The sequence below is a fragment of the Tetrapisispora phaffii genome, chromosome 1, assembly GCF_000236905.1.
Source record: "Tetrapisispora phaffii CBS 4417 chromosome 1, complete genome".
Classification (NCBI taxonomy): Eukaryota; Fungi; Ascomycota; class Saccharomycetes; order Saccharomycetales; family Saccharomycetaceae; genus Tetrapisispora; species Tetrapisispora phaffii.
Genome location: NC_016520.1, coordinates 1,052,212 through 1,073,431, shown reverse-complemented (window position 1 = coordinate 1,073,431; position 21,220 = coordinate 1,052,212). Strand labels below are relative to the sequence as shown.

Sequence of the window (21,220 nt, the reverse complement as noted above, 5' to 3'; positions counted from 1 at the left end):
TGAATGTCACTCTATATTTTACGACACCACAGGGACAAAGAGCACGTGCAATTATTTTATTTTTCTGCCAAAACAACACAGATCACGTGCAAAAACGTGATCTGTATATCAACACATTCAAACCACGTGCAAAGCACGTGGTTTGTAAAACGCCACTCTCATCACGTGCTCCGCACGTGATGAGAACCAGCGACGCGCGCCCAGCAAAGCGTACCCTGGCCCCTTTCTCCGACGGCGAAAGCATTATCTGGATTCCGTTGTGCACCGTCGTGTGCTGCGCACACGAGCGTCCACTAAACACAAGCCCAGCGGCGTGTAACACCGCTCCCCCAGGCCCTAACCGCGGCCCTGCACCTCTCGAGATGAACAACACCAAATAGTGGAACCCGGCGACGAGCGCCCACAAACCGTGGCGATTTAGTCGCACCTGCACGCACGTCCAGATCCGCGGGCCTACGTCCGCCCTGTGCCGTCTGCCACGGCTTCCGAGAATTTCCCTCAACTCTGCGCCCTTGTCCAGGGCATAAACGCTGAGGTGTTTTTCGCCAAAGACACCGCCCGCACAGCACTCTCAATTAATGGCTTCTCCCGCTCCGTTTCCAGAAAACGAAAACGTAATTTGAATTTGCGACAATTAGACGGCAACAGCACCGCGCAGGCCGCACCGTGCATAGTATGAGGTTGATGGCTTCTTGCAGTTTCGTAACCGCTGGGAGAGGAATGGGCTTTAATCAGAAACTGAGTTTAATCAAACTGCTCACCAGAGAGTTGGTGATGCATAGCGCAAAACGCATACCACACATACCCTTGACTGTTCAATAGCCAACGCTAATAGTAGTTTCTGGAAGATTGTAAGGTTTCATGCCTTCTACTATTCCCATCATATACCTAACAGAGCCAGCGAGTGGCACAGTTCGAGAGAGGTAATTTCCAAGTCGCTGGTGCAAGCTCTCCCAAGGGTCTTCTCGTCAATTGTAAAGCCTTCTCGTGCCCGTTCTACCATCATCATCACCATCGTCGACATCAACAACTTCAGCAACTCGTCCTCAACCACCGGTTGTAAGAAAGTATATCGAAACGTTCAATGTCGTGGATTCCTGGTTCGTATGGTTATTAGTTAGAGGTTGGTCTTTTACTTTAAGAGGTTCTCATGTTCTTGTATGGCTAGTAGTTCGGTTTTCCAGGTGGTGAAACAAGAAGTGATAAAGGTATTTCTCCCATTCATTATGGTATGTGTGTGGACAACGGCTACGCCGTTGTCCTTGTCGTCGTCGTCGTTGGAATTGTTCACATCAGAAATTTTTTATCTCTTTACTCTCTCATTTCTTCAAATTATTTATTATATAAAGGACTCGATAATTCATCCTAACTCATCCAAAATTAATTCTTCTCTTTTGTATATATATCTTATGTCTATTGTATTGTTTTCTCTTCTACTCTTTGTTACCTAGACCTCCAGAGAGACATTAGTTTCAAACACAAACAAACAGACAAAAACATATTCAAAATGGTTAGAGTTTCTATTAACGGTTTCGGTAGAATCGGTAGATTAGTTATGAGAATTGCCTTAGGCAGAAAGGACGTCGAAGTCGTTGCCATCAATGATCCTTTCATCACCGTCGACTACGCTGCTTACATGTTCAAGTACGACTCCACCCACGGTAGATACGCCGGTGAAGTTACCTACGATGACAAACACATCATCGTTGACGGTAAGAAGATCGCTGTCCACCAAGAAAGAGACCCAAAGAACTTACCATGGGGTGCTTCTAACATCGACATCGCCATCGACTCTACTGGTGTCTTCAAGGAATTAGACACTGCTCAATTCCACATTGACGCTGGTGCCAAGAAGGTTGTCATCACCGCTCCATCCGGTACCGCCCCAATGTTCGTCATGGGTGTTAACGAAGACAAATACACTAACGAAAAGATTGTCTCCAACGCTTCCTGTACCACCAACTGTTTGGCCCCATTAGCTAAGGTCATCAACGACAACTTCGGTATCAAGGAGGGTTTAATGACCACTGTCCACTCCACCACCGCCACTCAAAAGACTGTCGATGGTCCATCCCACAAGGACTGGAGAGGTGGTAGAACTGCTTCTGCTAACATCATCCCATCCTCCACTGGTGCTGCCAAGGCTGTCGGTAAGGTCTTACCAGAATTACAAGGTAAATTGACCGGTATGGCTTTCAGAGTCCCAACCGTCGATGTTTCCGTTGTTGACTTAACCGTTAACTTAGCTAAGGAAACCACTTACGATGAAATCAAGAAGACCATCAAGGCTGCTTCTGAAGGTAAATTAAAGGGTATCTTAGGTTACACTGAAGATGCTGTTGTCTCCTCTGACTTCTTAGGTGACTCTCACTCTTCTATCTTCGACGCTGAAGCTGGTATCCAATTAACCCCAACTTTCGTCAAGTTAGTTTCTTGGTACGATAACGAATACGGTTACTCCACCAGAGTTGTCGACTTAGTCGAACACGTTGCCGCCAGAGGTTAAACAAACTATTTATGATTAAAATATATTAATTTTATGATTTTTTATACATTTACTAAATAGTTTTTTTATACTTCATTCTAATGAAATGTCAATTGTTTCCAAACCTTTTTTTTATAAAGCATTATCTACTACTATATAATTAGAACAATAAAATTATACATTGATATACTATATGATTGCGTACCCAGAAGCGTAACTGACACTACTTTCATTAACACTGGTTACTTTCGAACTCTGCGAATAGCTAGGCCAATAAAAGTCAATCTTACTAGAGTCACTACCACTCGATACAACTTCATTTGCAATGAGTTCAATTGTCTTTAAGATTACTTTAATCGGATTTGTTCCACACACAGTGTTACCTGAAATTTCAATATAATTCTTCCAATTCTTGTATTTATCAGAATTGTCAGAATCACTCAATAGCTTCATTCCAAATTTATCAATTATCATAATTGATTCCCAAATCTTCACTTCCCGATGCAATGACTTACTTCTTGAAGTCAACATCTCGATCTCAGTTTGTTCTTCAAGCGAGTCCTTCAGTTCTTCACTATTCCCAACGTATCCAGTATATTGAAACCGACGACCCCAATGACAAAAATCACTACTTACAATGAATATTGTCTCGGGATTCATAAATTCGTTCTTCAACACATTAGCGAGTTTCGTATCGACTGCCTCACTGTTATGAGACACTATCATGGGAACAACTTTCACTTTATCGACGTCGATGTTTCTGAACTGAAGAGTCTTGACTACCATAGGAAATTGCATTTCTAGAGAATGTTCAGACAGGTCCGTCTCTTCATCCATATAAGCAAATAACCCTTTCTCAATACTATTTCCCATTAGTTTATCTTCAATGAAATCTTTATCCACATGCAAATTACCTAGTGGTGTTTGAACCTCAGAAAATCCACTCACATATATCTGGTTCTTGAAATAAATATGATGAGATGGTCCCATGATGATGATTCTCTTAACATTTGAATTCAAATCCAATGAAGCATACGAATACGCCATAGTAGAGCCACAATATTTATAACCTGCATGTGGTGAAATTATTAATCTAGACCCCTTAACCATGTTAACGTTCTTGCTAGCGTCAACCAAATGTCTAGATAATTCTGCATCTAGACGACGTAGATCATCAGAATACCATGATCCTGAATGAGTTGCTGGACGAGACATTGTATATATATATATATATTTATTCCTTCACTTTATTAACTGTTCTGCGAGTTCTTTATTTTTATGTTTAACTATTCCTTGCAGTGGCAGTTTATATATAAAAGTTTTAAAGTACAAGTCCCTTCATATACATTTTATATATTCCTTATTTTTTTTAAAACCCTTTAAACACTTTGTTGCAATTTTTGATGCTCCTCATAGTTAAATCAAAACCATTTGCCAAGGATTATTAAGTATGTAGAACAAATAATATTTAAATTTATACTTGTATGTATTGCAGATAGTTTATACATCTAATTAGCATGTGTCTAATTGTTAAAATAAGTTGGTGCGCGTATGCAAAGACCTGCATTTATACAAATGGTATTTAAACATAGTAGTTGCATATTTGAACGACCGGATAAGATGTTATTAAATTAATTTTTGAAGGATTTTTTTTCTTGGTGTGATGACTTATTGTCTATTCGTAGTCAGAACCCTCAGAACCATCTTCAGAGTCACTTCTGTTATCTAACTCTTTGCTCTCTAACAATGCTTGCAGCTCAGCATCTTCAGTAGCAGTGACAGATTTTGGAGCAGTAGTGACGTTACAAACACCGTCGAATTCTGAAATAACCTCACTAATCTTTTCTAAAGCTTGTTCCAATAATTCAATACCTTTTGCTTTATCTAATGCTTGGGTGGTGATTACATATAATGGAGCAGCAACTAATTTAACTTTAATTTGCATTTGCTCAGTTGATAAACTTTCAGCAGCTTTTAAAGCTTTCTTAATAGCATCAATACCTTCGTAACCAAAACAAGATACTTCGACGTCGGCTCTAATCTTCACAGCTTGTGGAGTCAATCTTCTAGAAATGTATTCTTTCAATTCAGCAAAAACTTCTTTGGTTGGTGGTTCAATACCTTCCCAAATTGTGTCATCGATAATAGACATTTTGAAAGCTTCATAAGCATGTCCATATTTTCGACTTAATGGCCAAGCAATTGTTTTGTACAATTCTTCTAGAGGAATTTGGAATTTTTCAGAACAGAATCTCAAAATTGAATGAACACTCTTGGATTTCTGGTATTTTTCTTCGCACTTAATAATATCTTCAGAAGAAACTCTACGTTTGGATAAATCAATGTAACCTTTCTCCTTATCAACTCTCAAGACGACAACAACATCGTTCTTGCCAACACGAATTAATTTCTGGATAGATCTAATACGTCTACGTGACAATTCGCTCAGAAGAATCATACCTTCAATGTTATCATACTCTAATAATTTAACATAAGCACCCATTTCAGCAATTTGCTGAACATTGACCATAACAACGTCATCGACTTCAGGGTACTTATTCTCATAAAATCTACAGTTTGCAGTGGACATCTTGTTGATTTGAAATAGTAGCGTTATCTTCTTACTATCCTCCAAGAAGTATACAGTAAAAAAAGTATTTAAGATTTAAAAAAAGTTTACTAACTAATTAAATCCAAATATTAAATCAATCGAATAAGGTCTTTAATTTAAAGAATAAACTCTAATCCAGTATTATTGTAATCTAAAAAGTTAATTGACGTATAACGAAAAGAGAGTTAATGAATGAATGAGTGCTTGAAGTTAACAACTTCAGTTGGTTACCGTTTGTCATTTCGTTGGCTTTGAAAGAATTTTTTTTCATCGCCATCGCAAAAATCGAAAAATCGATATTTTCTGAAAAACGATGCTGTAAAGAAAATGTGACGATGATGATGATGATGATAGTAAAACCTATGTTATGGAACCCATTGATTAATTTTTACGATTGTTCATATTGTTAGTAACGGAATTGTGGTACAGAGTAATGATGTGCTTATACTTTTAGAGTTTATGGAGTTTAAATGAAGTGATTGTGGGTATGATAAGAGCTTGTGAAATGAGATGAATTACTTGGGTGACACAATATATTATTGGATACTATTATAGATATTTTAGTAAAATATTATAATGGTGCAAGGTTATGGAATTTTGAATAGTTGTCATTTATATATGTTGTGTTGTATATATCCTAGGAAGGTAGTCTTGCAAGTTTTTATTCATTGAACGTTATTAAATTAATTGACAAGAAACTTCCCAGAGTTATTGATACAATTTCATTTGTTTAAATCCTTCTTCTTCTTCTAATTCTTGTCTAAATTTTTCTGTGTTCGTTCTTTTCTTCCTAGATTTAGATCAAAATCCTTTAATGGTATTAATAATTGCCAGTTTTTAGAACCGATATGACATGCTATTAAAATGGTGACAGATAAATAGCCTTCGAAGAAAGCTTCTGTATCCGCACTAGGTTCTCCTACTGGGAATAAAGAAACCCAGGAGGATACTATCAATACTAGCATAATAATTGATGCGACCACTAGTTCCAATGGTAAAGAGACGATCCACAAAATCAGATAATTTAAATTAACTGCGAATGCAAACGATGGGTCAACGAACCTAGTCATATAGACATTGAACCCGCCAACAATTGGGAACGTAGCAGCCAGTTCACCTAGTGCATTAATGACAGTGAACAATGCGGAGGATATGATGACCCATCCAATGATCAAAGAGGCAGGACCACCGGTATTCAATGATGTACCCGAGTTAACAAATAAACCGGTACCAATGGAGCCACCAATTGCCAAAGTTAACAAGTGTCTAATATCCAAATCTTTATTCAAATTCTCATCTGTTGTTAAGAAGCCGTTAGTGGTCCTCTATGATTCAATGACCACTTATCTACCAGATATGTTTCAGTAACATTATCTAATTTTCAGCTATTCTTTTCATTATCAATGATATAATCATTTAATGAAGATATCCTATGATTTGGTCTACTAATATCAACAACTGCATCCTTAGCTGAGTTATCTACATCGTAAAACTATCAAACATATCTTTCCAAGAACCCTTTGAAAATAGGTGCGTACTCCTCATATGTGTTGCAAATAAATACTAACCTTGTAGGTTTATAAATATTTTTTTTGCTCTCTAGCAAATTAACAGTATAATATTTTATGATGTTCTGGATGTCTAATAAAACATATCCACCAAATGAATTAATCTTTTTATGCCAATAACTAATTTCAGCATCAAATCGATATAATATTCAAGTACATCATTTAATAGACTATATGAAATTGAGTCTTTACAATGGTATGAACCATTGTCTTGATGGATTATAAACTTAATATCATCTCATCAAATGTAGAACTTCTTGGAAAATTATTTGCTGGCATTGATGCATTTTTGTGAATTTTATTAAGTCAATTACGATGCCCGTCACAAATTCTATAAAAAAAATCCAAAGTTAGGTCAAATAAAGTGAATTTGAGATATTATTACAATTAATTTATTAAAGGGTTGTAATATTAAATCACTTTTGTACCCATATATCTATCTACATAGTTGATGGGAATGCATAGTACCCATCTGTATAGTCTGAAATTTTTAAGTTTCTTATAATTGATATTATCACTCAACACCAAATAGCTAAAAATTGTCCAAATTTAGATTTTTTTTGAAATGCTGCTTGTTCCAATTCTTTTTCTTCTCTTAACCATTCCATATCGTATTCTTTTTTCCTAAGTCAATATCAATTTCTTCGAGTGGAATTACCCATTTCCAATTTTTGATATACACTTTGTGACCAATATAACTTGCAATTAAGATTGGAAATGACAAATATCCTTCGAAGAATGCTTCTGCATCAGCACTAGATTCTCCCACTGGGAATAAAGAAACCCAGAAGGATGCTATCAATACTAGCACCAATATTATCACACCGTACCAAGATCCCCAGATACCTGATTGAGATATGTAGGCCAATTCGTCTAGTGATCTATTTTGAAATTTAAGTGCAGCTCTGAATCTTATGTGTGCTAAATTAATACCAATCCAGCAGAAGATTGTCGAAAGGCCACATATAGCAGATAACCATGTGAAGACTTCTTCCTGTTTATCGGATGCGGCAATGAATGAAAGCAGACCTACAAATAAGGTTGCAAAGATCGAGTACAGTGGTCTGCCTCTCTTGTCTACTTTGCTGAAGACTTTTGGTAATGTATTTGTCAATGCCATTGAAACCATCACTCTGGAGCAGACATATACACAGCTATTTGCGACAGAAAGAAGGGCTATTAAAATAATTGCATTCATTAGAGATGGGAGTCCCTTGATGCCAGCGTTTTCAATGGCAATGACTAAAGGTGATGCAGAAGCATCAACAGAACTGGAGCCACTTAATAACCTCTTGTCATTGTATGGTACTAAAATGCCAATCAAAGTCAGGATGCTTATGTAGGAGAAGGTAATGACCCAGAAGGTACGTTTAGTAGCCTTTGGAATAGTCTTCCTTGGGTTCTTACTCTCCGCAGCTGATACGGCAGTCATCTCCACACCGGAGTAGGAGAAAGCCGCAATGACAAATACAGAGCAGAGACCTTTAAACCTCGAGCCCGCAGAGTCCCCATGGAATGCACCTGGGTCGTTCCAGTACTTACCACCGATGTAACCACCAGTGGGGCCACCGCCGACTGCTAGGACGATGCCTAATATAAAGAAACCGACAATAGCTAGAATTTTAATGATCGACATTACGAATTCTGCCTCGCTGAAGAACTTGACGTCCATCATATTCAACAATGCAATGAAGACGAAGAAAATCGTGACCCATGCATCTGAATTAATTTCCCTATTCCAATATCTAATAGTAATTGATGCGGCCACTAATTCCAACGGTAAAGAGACGATCCACAAAATCAGATAATTTAAATTAACTGCGAATGCAAACGATGGGTCAACGAACCTAGTCATATAGACATTGAACCCGCCAACAATTGGGAACGTAGCAGCCAGTTCACCTAGTGCATTAATGACAGTGAACAATGCGGAGGATATGATGACCCATCCGATGATCAAAGAGGCAGGACCACCGGTATTCAATGATGTACCCGAGTTAACAAATAAACCGGTACCAATGGAGCCACCTATTGCCAAAGTTAACAAGTGTCTAATATCTAAATCTTTATTTAAATTCTCCCCATATTCGAAAGCTACGTTATTTCCATGCAGTGAATCCGAGTCGATTGCTGAACCAGTCGATATTTTATATCCAGAATCCTTTGACGATTGACCTAAATCATGTGAACTTCCTGGGTCAGGGATATCTACAACTGCTTTCTCAACCAAACCATCATAACCGACAATGCTGAAGCCATCGCGGACCTCATGCCAATACTGTTTACTTAGAGGGTTACTTACCATCTTAGTTTGTATATATATAGATACTGATTAGGCTTCCAGTAGGACACCTAACCAAAGAGAAGTCTTGAACATACATTTTTCTACAACTTGAAGACCAACATACTTATATATATTTTGTAATACCAATAGTCATCATAGCCTCATATTGCATGCATACCATATTATTTAAGCAAACAAGGTATTCAGACGACTGAAACCATGAAAAACTGTGTATTCCAACGGCACCCAGCTAGCCCTTCGGATCTATCAGGTATCTAGTCACAACAAAGAGCCCGTGTAGCGATGCTGTTACATGCAGAACCAACCACGCACACACATTTGTAGTTCTGCAATGTTGCTGTTACTCATCAATAACTGGAGGTCCAAAGATGCATCGACAATGAGCAATAACAATTTCGAAAATATGCCAAGAATTGATGATATGAAATACATACCTTTTCTTAATCTCTTAGTATAGTACATGCATTAACACATAAGACTTCGTCCCACTGTGAGGGATTAATCATAGTGTGAGACTGTGGAACTGTGAGAATTCGAGACTGGCTGTATGTCGGATGGTCCACTGGCACGGTGACCAAGTGGAAAAACAACCGATCCATAACTGTGGATTGTGAGAAGTACAAACATGTAAAATTTATTGAACGAGAAACGTTGGTTGCAGTACTGGAGAAGTTCATGTGGGAAGGCAAAGCTTTCTTAGTTGCTATTCGCACAGAGTGAGAGTGCTCGAAGTATCGTAAGCGATGATTATGGTGTTCATATGTGCATACGATATACCGTTAGTGCCTGTTTTGGTTGTGAAACTGACTGGTCTTTTATTATATATCTACATATAGTTGCCACAATACGCACAATAAGATCTTACACGACGACGTCTCCTCTTTATATATGCGAAGACCTGGTTTGGGGATGGAAGTTGTCCACCAGCTTAATTCCGTTAATTGATACGTGAACTTAATGCTGTTATGCAATCGTATAAACCAGTGAACGCCATAGCGCTCAAAGAGGGTTGCAGGAACACACTTCGAGGTTGCGTTGTCGTAGATATATCTTTACATGGCCAGCACTAATTCAACTTCTTTGGAACGTACTGACAACGACCATTCCAGGATGCCAGCAGCAAATGACTTGCTCCATTTCATTAGATAACTGCCAGTTCAAGTATAGTTAGAGATATCTTTGTGTAGAAGAGTTGTTTCACTCACAACGGCTCGTTAACAAATGGTTATCCGGAATAGTACAGTAGGGTCATACTGGCTTCTATTACCCTGTGCTAGAACATTCAGTGTCATAGAATGATTTCCTACACTCGGGATAACTTAAGTGAAGCGGTGGCTCAATGGTAGAGCTTTCGACTCCAATTAAATTCTGGATCACGAGGAAACAATTGCAATCGAAATCGAAAGGTTGCAGGTTCGATTCCTGTCCGTTTCATTTATTTTTTTCCCGAGGCTTCTTTTATAGTCACCGAGTGGCCCTGCTAAGTGCCTCCTCTCCGACCAATGCACCCACACCCCACAGCATATTCTGGTTTCACGAAAATGGCTGGTTCCCGTTTTTCGTGACAACCGAAACGAACCGAAACGAGGCGCCCAGCACCAAGTTACGAAATCACTAACGTTCGTGCTTCTTTTTCACATTTTCGTGTTCGGTCCCTGCGCAGATGCCTCCGTGTTTAGTGAGTTCATCATGAAACACGTCGGTGTTTCTTAACTTTTCTTAAAATGGCAAAGCCCACATCTAGCAGGAACCATTAATTACATCCCCATCACCATCACCATCGCCATTATAATAATATTAACGAGGCTGGTTTCTTTTACATCTCGAAAACTTATTCTATTCTAAGAAAAAGGCTCCGTCTGTCAATTCGTTGTGTATCAGTTGTGTCGGCGACATATCTGTAACTGAACTATTTTTGTATCCTAAAATAGCTTATTTAATTATTTACATTTGCTGAGCAGGTAATCCTGGAATTATTTTGAGATGGCTTGTCTTTTTCTGGGTGTGCCCTCTCTGCCAAACCACGACACACTTTCATGGCAACCATCTCTTTCCTCGTCATATAAATAGTTGACTATCTGTACATCTATCAATCCTCTTCTTAAAATTGTGTTTCTTTCCATGCACATTCTCTTGTTCTACAAAAAAATTTGTAACCAACAACAAAAACATCAATAAACGCACAAGCACTCATGCTATTTTCTAGAAAAAACTTATTAGTTGCTTTATCTGTTCTGTCTATTGTCAAGGCTGACAGTTGCAATCCGTTAACTGCAACTGACTGTTCTGCCGAAACCGCTTTAGGCACCAGTTTCTCCGAAGATTTCACTTCAGAATCCAAGCACTTCGCAAGCACCGGCAACCCAGGTAAAATCAATTACACTTCAGACGGTTTGGAAGTCACTTTGGCCAAAAGATTTGATAATCCATCGCTGAAATCGGACTTCTATATCATGTATGGTAAATTCGAAGTCATCGCTAAAGCTGCTGCAGGACAAGGTATCATTTCTTCTGTCTTTTTACAAAGTGAAGACTTGGACGAAATTGACATTGAATGGGTTGGTGGGGACACCACTCAATTCCAAACTAACTTCTTCTCTAAAGGTGACACCACCACTTATGATAGAGGTGCTTTCCACTCTGTCTCTTCTCCACAAGAAGAATATCACAACTACACTGTTGATTGGAGGATGGATAGAACTGATTTCTACCTAGATGGTGCCATCGTTAGAACGTTGGCTAATGATACTTCTTCCGGTTACCCACAATCTCCAATGGCTATTTTCATCGGTATCTGGGCTGGTGGTGATCCATCAAACGCAGCAGGTACTATTGAATGGGCTGGTGGTCTAACTGACTACACCAAGGCCCCTTTCACTATGAACGTTCAAAGTATCATCGTCTCAGATTACTCTTCCGGTTCACAATACTCTTACAGTGACCAAACCGGTTCTTGGCAATCAATCCAAGCAAAGGATGGTACTGTCTACGGCAGAGTCTCCAAAGGTGAACAAGAGTTTGCTGCTTTAGTCGCCGGTTCCTCTATCTCTGCACTAGATGCCTCCGTTTCCTCCGCTGTTTCTTCTTCTGCTTCTTCCACATCTGCCGAAGCCTCTTCGACCTCCGAAGAGGTCTCCTCTACCACTTCCACCGAAGCTACCTCTACTGAAGCTACCTCCACCGAAGCTACCTCCTCAGAGCTAACTTCTGAATCTTCCGCTGAAGAAACCACCTCCACTGCTTTATTTTCTTCCGTTTTCGAGTCTACTTCTACATCCGAACTTACCACCACCGAAGCTGTCGTCTCCGACGCTGCTGTCAAAATCACTTCCACCAGCTCTTTCAAAACTTCAATGACATCTGCTAATACCACAACCAACTCAATTGCCCTAAGCACTGGCGCTGCCGCTTTCAACAAGGCTGTCACCCCATTCTCAATCTTAATGACACTATTCTTCTCATTATTATAATGACACAAACGACTGCAAAGCAGAAGGACGAAAACCAACCGTAAAAAAATTTAAGGCATATTCAATAAGGAACTATATACTAGTAAAAATGAAATTTTATATTGATAACATAGAGTAAATAGAATTTTTTAATAATAAATTAATTTTAAACATTAAAATTACAGACGTCTAAAGCATTAATTATTAGCTCATCGCAAAATTTGAAAATGGTACCAAAAAATTGAAAAATTGAAAAATGTTTACATGATAATATACAATTTGGCAATGATGTTTTTGATGTGATGGGATAGATTTGACAGTCTCAAATCAATCGTTACACTTGTGATATATATATCGTTCTCTTAACAGTACACTATTGAGGAATTACACTTTTGATTTCAGAAACAAATCGAGAACAATCGAATACGAAGACAAGAGATCATGAAGGTCATTGAAGAAAGAAGCGCTTTTATGTGCGATTACGAAGTTTTACAATTTCTATCAAAATTAGAGAGACAACATCAATGGGATCCAGAGAGTCTTGCTGAGGTGAAGAACAACAAGAAGTTCAAGAAAGCAAAGAAATTTTACAACCATCCAGAACTTGAGTTCATCACACATCAAACAATTTCATATTTGAGTACTAGTAAAAACGAACAAGAACAAGATGGAGATGATGAAGAAGAAACTTTCGCAAATACTTCCAAACTTTCCGCTATTAGTAAATTAAATGATGAAAAATTCTCAGAATTGGTCACAAGATTAAATCAATTTGATTTGTACAAGATCGAAAAATTACAACTAGTCAACCAACTTCCAAACAATATAGTCCATCTGTATTCTATAGTCGAAGAATGTGATTCAAGGTTCACCGAAGAACAAGTCCAAGAGATCCTATCCATCATCCAAGATTTCATATGATGCCAATAACCTCACACTACCAACATCACCTCAAAAAATTCATGTCTGCCTACATTTTGCAAGTGAGATCAATGGCACACTCATACACACACACATATATATAGAATGTTGTATATAAACTTTTGCATATTGTATAATAAAATATCAACATATCATAATGCACCAATCCTAAAAACGAATAACGATACGTCTACATAGGAATCAGAATTACCTCTTAATTTCAAGTTTAATAGTTTATCAATATATTAACTCAAGCGGTCATCGTAAAACAGACCATGTCAAGAGACGGAATATAACCATTTTCAAAATTAATTCCTCTTACAATGGTGATGTTATCAGATTTAAAACATTTATTCCTTATTTTAATTACGTCTCTTAATAATACAACTTGACTTCTTTTAATAACCATTATCTCTTTAAGTCGATGACCTTACCCACGTGAAAGTTTCAAAAAAAAGAGACCATTAAACAGCAAACTCATAACTTAAAAGGGACTTGTTGCTTTTAACATTTATATTTAAAGGAATAGACGTTTATCAGTTGGATCAAGAGTTACCTTTCACTTGAGATTAGTTTGTTTCATATTTATATTTACTTAGATATAAAAAGTGTTTAAAACTAACTTTTCTAGGGTTCTTTGCTTACTTTTTAATAACTAATTCCGGTTAAAGGAACGGTTGAAGATAATCTAGCTTATTTCGACTGGTTTAAATATGAAATTTGGTCAGCAGTTAAGTAAATCATTGATTCCTCAATATAGTTACTACTATATTTGCTATGATGATTTGAAGAGTGACATAGAGGAGAATTTGAAAAATGGATGGAGTCAAGAATTAGAGACTGAGTTTCTTGAATCATTAGAGATTGAATTGGATAAAGTTTATAGCTTTTGCAAAGTCAAACACAGTGAGATTATTAGAAGATTGAAGGATGCTTATTTACAAGTTAAACACACTATTCGTTTGATCGACTCTAATAATCCTCCAAGTGAATTGGATTTTAATATTCTAGAGGAAGAATTGAGTGATATTATCGCCGATGTTTATGATTTGGGTAAATTCTCAAGATTAAATTATATTGGGTTTCAAAAGATCTTGAAGAAGCATGATAAGAAGACAAAATTCATTTTGAAGCCTATTTTCCAAGTCAGATTAGATTCGAAACCTTTTTTTAAAGAAAATTATGATGAGTTAGTTGTTAAAATTTCTCAGTTATATGATTTAGTTAGAACTAGAGGTAATCCAATTCGTGGTGATGCTGCTGCTGGTGGTAAACAACAAAATTTTGTGAGACAAACTACTAAGTACTGGGTTCACCCAGATAATATTACAGAATTAAAACTAATCATTCTAAAGCATTTACCAGTGTTGGTTTTCAATGCTAATAAAGAGTTTGAGCGAGAAGATTCTGCTATTACATCCATTTATTACGATAATGAAGATATGGATTTATATTATGGACGTTTAAGGAAAGATGAAGGTGCTGAAGCACACAGATTAAGATGGTACGGTGGTATGTCCTCAGATACCATTTTTTTGGAAAGAAAAACACATAGAGAAGATTGGACCGGTGAAAAATCTGTCAAGGCAAGGTTTGCATTGAAGGAACCCCACGTTAATGATTTCTTAAAGGGTAGATATACTGCTGAACAAGCATTTGCTAAGATGTATAGAGAAGGTAAAAAATCAATCAAAGAAATCGAAAGTTTAGAGGCTTTGGCCATTGAAATTCAATATACAATGTTAAAGAAGAAGTTAAGACCGGTTGTAAGATCTTTTTATAATAGAACCGCCTTTCAGTTACCAGGTGATGCTAGAGTTCGTATTTCACTTGACACTGAACTAACTATGGTAAGAGAAGATAATTTCGATGGTTGTGATAGAACACATAACAATTGGAGGAGAATGGATATTGGTGTTGATTGGCCGTTCAAACAAGTAAAAGATAAAGACATATGTAGATTTCCATACGCTGTGCTAGAAGTTAAATTACAGACCCAATTAGGACAAGAGCCACCTGAATGGGTACGTGAACTGGTAAGTTCACACTTAGTCGAACCTGTACCAAAATTCTCCAAATTCATTCATGGTGTAGCTACTTTATTAAATGATAATGTTAATCAAATTCCATTTTGGCTGCCTCAAATGGATGTAGATATCAGGAAGCCTGCATTATCGGATCAAATGAACATTACAAGACCAGTTAGATATGACTCTGATATCGACAATGAATTTGACTTAGATGATGAGGATGAAGAGGATGCTGCTTTGGTAGCAGCAATGAATGGTCCAGCAGGAAATTACATGGACCAAGAGGAACGTGTTGGTTATGGATCAATCGAAAATAACCAATCTGGCAGTGGCTCTCGTCATAATAACGATGGCCAATTAGTTCAAAGTGAGCCTGTAAATAGAATTGAGGGTGTAAATGGAACATATAATGAACGTCGCATTGCCAGTGCAAGTAATTTAATATCGAAGAACTATTACAGATTCGTGCAATATTTAGATCATTATTTTAATGGCGATCAAATAAGCAAAGTGCCAGTTGGTACAGTTTTTGATTCAAAAATTACAGCACCCCCAGGTAAGACCATATGTGTGCCCGTCCGTGTCGAACCAAAAGTATATTTTGCCACAGAGAGAACTTTCTTATCATGGATATCCATTGCAATCATTCTAGGTGGTGTATCTACCGCATTATTAACTTATGGAACACAGACTACTATGATCGCTTCATTGGGATTTTTCTTAACATCTTTATTTGTAATAGCACGGACGACATATGTTTATATTACAAGAGTAATTAATATCAGACAAAAAAAGGCTGCAGATTATGAAGATAAGTTAGGGCCATCATTAGTTTGTGCATTTTTATTATTATCTATGATATTCTCATTCTATTGCAACCTAGCTTAGGTGACTTTGTCAAAAAGATGAATTCGCCAATTGACATATGAGACTTAAACTCCGATTAATATTCAAAGATAATTTTTTTCTTTATGTAATTAACTTAAGATTGAGATGTACATATTTTCTCGATAAGTTTTAAATTTTATGAGACATACATTTAAATTTACTTCATTTTTATATTTTAATTAATTGCAGAGTGAAAATCTCTTTTAAATTATTTAATGATTTCTAAATTTATATAATTTATACAATTTATCGAATTATAATGCATACATACATATTCTAGTCATACACATTAGGTTTGTTCTTGACCTCTAACACCACTAACAATATCATCAACTCTTAATAATAAACATGCACTTTCAATAGCCGTTTTAATGCTTTGTTGTTTGATGACCTCAGGTTCCCAAATGCCGTATTCGACCATATCAACTACTTTACCATTATCACCATCAATACCCATTGTGAAATTACCTTGAGCGTGGTTGGATCTTAATTGTGATAGAATTCTGATTGGGTTACCACCTGCGTTCTGTATTAGAGTACGTGGAATACATTCCATTGCATCAGCAACGGCTTGATATGGCCATTGTTGTATACCTTCTAATTGTTTTGCCTTTTCTGATAATTTGACTGAGACAGCCATTTCAGTAGCACCACCACCTGGGGATAGAGATGGGGATAGCATAACATTACGAGTGACTGCCATTGCATCTTGTAAATTACGTTCAATTTCGTTTAGAATATCTTTTGAGCCACCACGTAAGATGATTGTACAGGCCTTTGGATCCTTACATTCATCTAAGAAAGTGAAATATTCATCACCAATTAATTCTACTTTAAATACACCACATTTTGTACCGACATCTGATTCTTTTAGATCTTCAACACGGTTGACAATAGTAGCACCGGTTGCACGAGCAATTCTGTTATTATCGGATTTCTTTGTTCTTCTTAAGACACTACAACCACCTTTTAATAAGTAATGTTGAGCTAAATCGGACACACCTTTTTCAGTAATGACAACGTTTGGTTTAACTGCTAAAATTTGTTCACACATCAATTGAACTTGTTCTTCCTCAATTTGTAATATTCTATTCCAATCTTCATCCTTTTGAATTTCAATATTAGTTTGGGACTCACCTTTTTTATATTCTAATGGACAATCTAATAATACAACTCTTGGATTCTCAATGTAACGAGACATCTTTGGATGAACAACGTCTTTATTTAGCATCACACCTTTCAAAACTGAAGAGTCCATAACTTCTCCACCTGGTATTTTCTCAACACGAACGTATCTTTTAGTATCGATTTCATATCTAGGTTCGCCTTCTTGAACATCACCAAGATCAATGCGAACAGTCTTCACTGCTGTCAATGATAAATCACACATCTTGTCTGACCATAAATTAACATATTTAGTACCAATAGAAGCTTTGATCAAATTCTTCATAGCGTCATCGTTATCAACATCCACTGGTTTACTGACTTCGTCAATGACCTCTAAAGCATCGGATAGAGCTTTCTTCAAAGCTTGAATGATAATAACTGGATGGATATTCTTTTCAATTAAGTATGGAGCAGTTTGTGCTAATATTTCACCTGCAAGAATAATGACACTAGTAGTACCATCACCGACTTCTTCATCTTGGGTACGGGACAATTCTAACATAGACTTAGCAGCTGGATGTGCTACATCAATCTCACGAAGAATAGCATGTCCATCGTTGGTCAAAACTAAACCACCCATTGGATCCAGCAACATCTTCAACATAGCCTTAGGACCCAAACATGTACGGATAACATCTGAGACAGCCTTGGCAGCCGTGATATTTGATATCTGAGCTTCACGACCGGTAGTCCTCTCTTGGTTAGTGTTCATAACAACCACTGGGGCTTGTACAGAATTTTGCATCTTACAAATCAATTATGCTATTTATTGTTTTTTTGCCTTCCGATCTGGTTTCTATTACAAAAAAAAACCAACTAAGCTAATATAATATCTCAAACTTATCTAACACGTCCCAATGAACACCAGAACGTACTCATTCATAATGTTTATATATGGATATTAACCAACAATTTATGGTTAATTGATTGAAGATATTGGTTTAGTTAGTGGCAATTTCATTAATTTTGATGTTGAAACCTTCAAATTTTGGAAAAAATTGTGAACGATGATGGGTCGTGCGACATGACGTCGATGGGATGTGACAGTAACTTGAAGCATTTACCACTAACATCACCATAGCCCATCAGCATGACTTATGGTGATAAAGAGTGATGGCGTCTCTGTGATCGAGACTGTTCTATCTTCACCAAGTTCCCTGGAGTCTTCTGTTTCCTAGTGATCGGAAACAACAATTGCTTAGATTTGTCGTGAAGTATGCATTAATATATATTTATATATATAGAGAGATAGAGAGATTGCTTATATTTGTTGATTCGGAATAACATAATTAAATATCTAGTTCGTCTTGACCAAAGGATGGAATCTTTGAGTTTTCATTATCAGCTAAGTTCTTGAAACCGTCGTTACGGTCGTCTTGAACATTTCGTAGTTGTTGGTTCATTAGATGGTGACTACTGCCAGTATCGGAAGAAGCTATGACATAGTTGTCTGCGTTGTACTCCGGGACGTTACCAAGTTTATATGGGAACTCGTTGTTTGTCGTTATCTCCAAATCTTGTTTCGTCACTGCTTTAATGAGAAACTTCTTCAAGGACGTAAAGTCTTTGTTACCGTAATTCTCATTAATCTCGAAGACCATGGAATGAACCAATGGTCTTAGTTTAATATACCAAGATGGCAATAGAAAATCCTGTTTTACCTTTGGATCAGTTAAATCATAATCATACTGTCCGATTTTTATATATGAGCTATCTTCGTTTAGCGATTGTCCTTGTTTGTATGTTTTAGCTACTTTTTTAAACGTTTTAATTAAATCATTACCATTTGCTAGCTTAACATATATTGATATTTTCTTAGGAGCAGAATTCATCATGTGTACATTGTTTTTTAATCTTCCATGCAAATATGATAATCTAAATAGATAGATAGGTTCAGAAAATCTGATTGCCCATCTGCAATCTTTGGTGGAATCACATTGCCAGTATACTGAATTATTAATCGTGTTCGATAATAATTCTAATGGAGTGTTTTGTGTACCCTTTTTCCATGTTTTGGAGGTTAAATGGTTTAATAATCTTGTACCTTGAGCAAATGTAGCAAAATCCAAATCATCTTCCCATTGATGCTGATTTGCATTGTATATTCTATTTATCATTTTTCTTAGCAGGATATCTGAATATTTATCTGATGTCATATCGTTATAGTGATAATGTGAATTTGAACTTATTTTTAGGTCACTTAATTTTTCCGTGAATTCTTCAAATATTTCATGTTTGTTCAATTGCAATTTTCTATTCAATTCTTGAACAAAATAATCCTTGTCGATGTATTGTAACTCATCCTTCAAGATCTCCTTAATATATCCGTTCAAATCCGGCAAAAATCCCTCCTGCTGCATTCCAAGATTGGTTGTCATGTTACCTTGGAGGATGTTAGTACTGTTACTCTCTAGTGTTGTGATAATACCGGATATGATATCTTTTAAATAGTTGTGAATTTCAGGTATCATTAGCATCGACGTACTATTATTTATTATCACTGGAATTTTATCTGGTAAAGTGTTATTTAATTGATTAGTTAATAGATCTTGAATTATTGTTAAGTTTTTCATTGAGAATTCTGTATTCATTTGATTATTAATAATCTTCTCGGTTCGTTGATTCTCATTCATCTTATTGACTTTTGTATTTAACAACTCCAATTGAGATTGGAAATCTAATATATTTTTTGGTAATATACTTTTGATTTTTTTTTCAAATTGAGTGATCACGATTTTTATCGTCTTATCTAGATCAGTTTGGATTTTATCGTTCTGTGTGTTGACCATATTGTAAAGGTGATTAATCTGCCGTTGAACATTCCCACTCGGAATATTGCTTGCAGAGCTGATACTTGTTGGTAACACAACCTTACTCAACAACGTCGAGAACACCACGAAGACGATTGTCACTAGAGCCCATGTCCTAAAGAGGCCCTTTGAGCCCCCCTTGCTATCACGGTGGTTGTCAAGTATGCCATTACTGTTTGTTAAAATCTCATAATCTTCATCGTCATCGTAATCATAATCATAATCGTAGTCATCATCATCTCCATCTTCAATAAAACTTTCATTTGCTTCATCATTCGACAAGCCCTCACGGGTCTCAGAATAACTCCCCAGATCATCTATCCAATCATCATCATCAACCGATATGTAATTGCTATTTAACGATCCATTACTCAATATCTTCTTTTTGAAATTATCATAGTCGGTGTCATTATTGTCATCAACCTCACTGTCATGCATTATCATACCCCTATCAACCACGCTCCTACCCTCGCGTGAGAATTCACCATGTCCCTCATAATCACGTCCAAAATTACTTCTATTCATCTTCTCAATCAACAAATCCTTGTGTTCATGTAATGAACTATTTAACGGCAAATATCTATCCTCGTCAATTCGTGATTTCCTGTCATCGCTGACCTTCTTATCACTCGACATAACTCGTTGGCCTCAACAGTTTCAAATATATATCCCACTAATTCAATTCTCATATACACCAACCTCACCAACAGCAAACCAAAACAGCTGGGACAATCATCTCAACAACTCTCTCTTTTAAGTAGAAACCATCTTAAAAGTCGCCAAACTCGATGGTTCGTTGTTTACGTGTGGTCTTCGTACGCGGTGATCTCTAAAAACTCAAGACCACTCAATCAATTGAGACAAGGACCTTCTTCCAGTGAACTAAGCTCATGGTCCATTGGTTAAGGTTACCAGATCTATCTATATATATATAGATGTGTGTGTCTGTGTCTGTGCAACAAGACTGCAAGTGTGAAAGTGAATAC

At 36.9% G+C, this 21,220-nt stretch overlaps 10 protein-coding genes and 1 non-coding gene across 11 annotated transcripts; 5 read left to right on the top strand and 6 right to left on the bottom strand.

Moving 5' to 3' along the window:
* Positions 1–1,507: 1,507 nt before the first annotated feature.
* TPHA0A04720 (type I glyceraldehyde-3-phosphate dehydrogenase) lies at positions 1,508–2,506 on the top strand (the record flags this gene model as incomplete). Its single annotated transcript, XM_003683933.1, has 1 exon — positions 1,508–2,506. One exon carries the CDS (start codon positions 1,508–1,510, stop codon positions 2,504–2,506), a length of 999 nt encoding a protein of 332 aa, XP_003683981.1.
* A 168-nt stretch (positions 2,507–2,674) lies between these two features.
* MHO1 (Mho1p) lies at positions 2,675–3,700 on the bottom strand (the record flags this gene model as incomplete). The annotated part of the gene is made up of 1 exon (XM_003683932.1): positions 2,675–3,700. The coding sequence occupies one exon, from the start codon at positions 3,698–3,700 to the stop codon at positions 2,675–2,677; it is 1,026 nt and encodes a 341-aa protein (XP_003683980.1).
* Positions 3,701–4,160: 460 nt separating this feature from the next.
* On the bottom strand, positions 4,161–5,075 carry TPHA0A04707 (uncharacterized protein; the record flags this gene model as incomplete). The annotated part of the gene is made up of 1 exon (XM_003683931.1): positions 4,161–5,075. One exon carries the CDS (start codon positions 5,073–5,075, stop codon positions 4,161–4,163), a length of 915 nt encoding a protein of 304 aa, XP_003683979.1.
* A 770-nt stretch (positions 5,076–5,845) lies between these two features.
* TPHA0A04703 (uncharacterized protein) lies at positions 5,846–6,166 on the bottom strand (the record flags this gene model as incomplete). Its single annotated transcript, XM_003683930.1, has 1 exon — positions 5,846–6,166. The coding sequence occupies one exon, from the start codon at positions 6,164–6,166 to the stop codon at positions 5,846–5,848; it is 321 nt and encodes a 106-aa protein (XP_003683978.1).
* Positions 6,167–7,259: 1,093 nt separating this feature from the next.
* TPHA0A04700 (amino acid permease) lies at positions 7,260–8,969 on the bottom strand (the record flags this gene model as incomplete). Its single annotated transcript, XM_003683929.1, has 1 exon — positions 7,260–8,969. The coding sequence occupies one exon, from the start codon at positions 8,967–8,969 to the stop codon at positions 7,260–7,262; it is 1,710 nt and encodes a 569-aa protein (XP_003683977.1).
* A 1,325-nt stretch (positions 8,970–10,294) lies between these two features.
* TPHA0Atrna4W lies at positions 10,295–10,403 on the top strand. Its single transcript has 2 exons — positions 10,295–10,331; positions 10,367–10,403. It is a non-coding gene; the product is annotated as a tRNA-Trp (tRNA).
* A 758-nt stretch (positions 10,404–11,161) lies between these two features.
* Positions 11,162–12,439, top strand: CRH1 (transglycosylase; the record flags this gene model as incomplete). Its single annotated transcript, XM_003683928.1, has 1 exon — positions 11,162–12,439. The coding sequence occupies one exon, from the start codon at positions 11,162–11,164 to the stop codon at positions 12,437–12,439; it is 1,278 nt and encodes a 425-aa protein (XP_003683976.1).
* Positions 12,440–12,859: 420 nt separating this feature from the next.
* Positions 12,860–13,339, top strand: RPC17 (DNA-directed RNA polymerase III subunit RPC17; the record flags this gene model as incomplete). The annotated part of the gene is made up of 1 exon (XM_003683927.1): positions 12,860–13,339. The coding sequence occupies one exon, from the start codon at positions 12,860–12,862 to the stop codon at positions 13,337–13,339; it is 480 nt and encodes a 159-aa protein (XP_003683975.1).
* A 713-nt stretch (positions 13,340–14,052) lies between these two features.
* On the top strand, positions 14,053–16,257 carry VTC4 (Vtc4p; the record flags this gene model as incomplete). Its single annotated transcript, XM_003683926.1, has 1 exon — positions 14,053–16,257. One exon carries the CDS (start codon positions 14,053–14,055, stop codon positions 16,255–16,257), a length of 2,205 nt encoding a protein of 734 aa, XP_003683974.1.
* Positions 16,258–16,546: 289 nt separating this feature from the next.
* On the bottom strand, positions 16,547–18,169 carry CCT3 (chaperonin-containing T-complex subunit CCT3; the record flags this gene model as incomplete). The annotated part of the gene is made up of 1 exon (XM_003683925.1): positions 16,547–18,169. The coding sequence occupies one exon, from the start codon at positions 18,167–18,169 to the stop codon at positions 16,547–16,549; it is 1,623 nt and encodes a 540-aa protein (XP_003683973.1).
* Positions 18,170–18,713: 544 nt separating this feature from the next.
* MPS3 (Mps3p) lies at positions 18,714–20,870 on the bottom strand (the record flags this gene model as incomplete). The annotated part of the gene is made up of 1 exon (XM_003683924.1): positions 18,714–20,870. The coding sequence occupies one exon, from the start codon at positions 20,868–20,870 to the stop codon at positions 18,714–18,716; it is 2,157 nt and encodes a 718-aa protein (XP_003683972.1).
* Between the last annotated feature and the right edge of the window lie 350 nt (positions 20,871–21,220).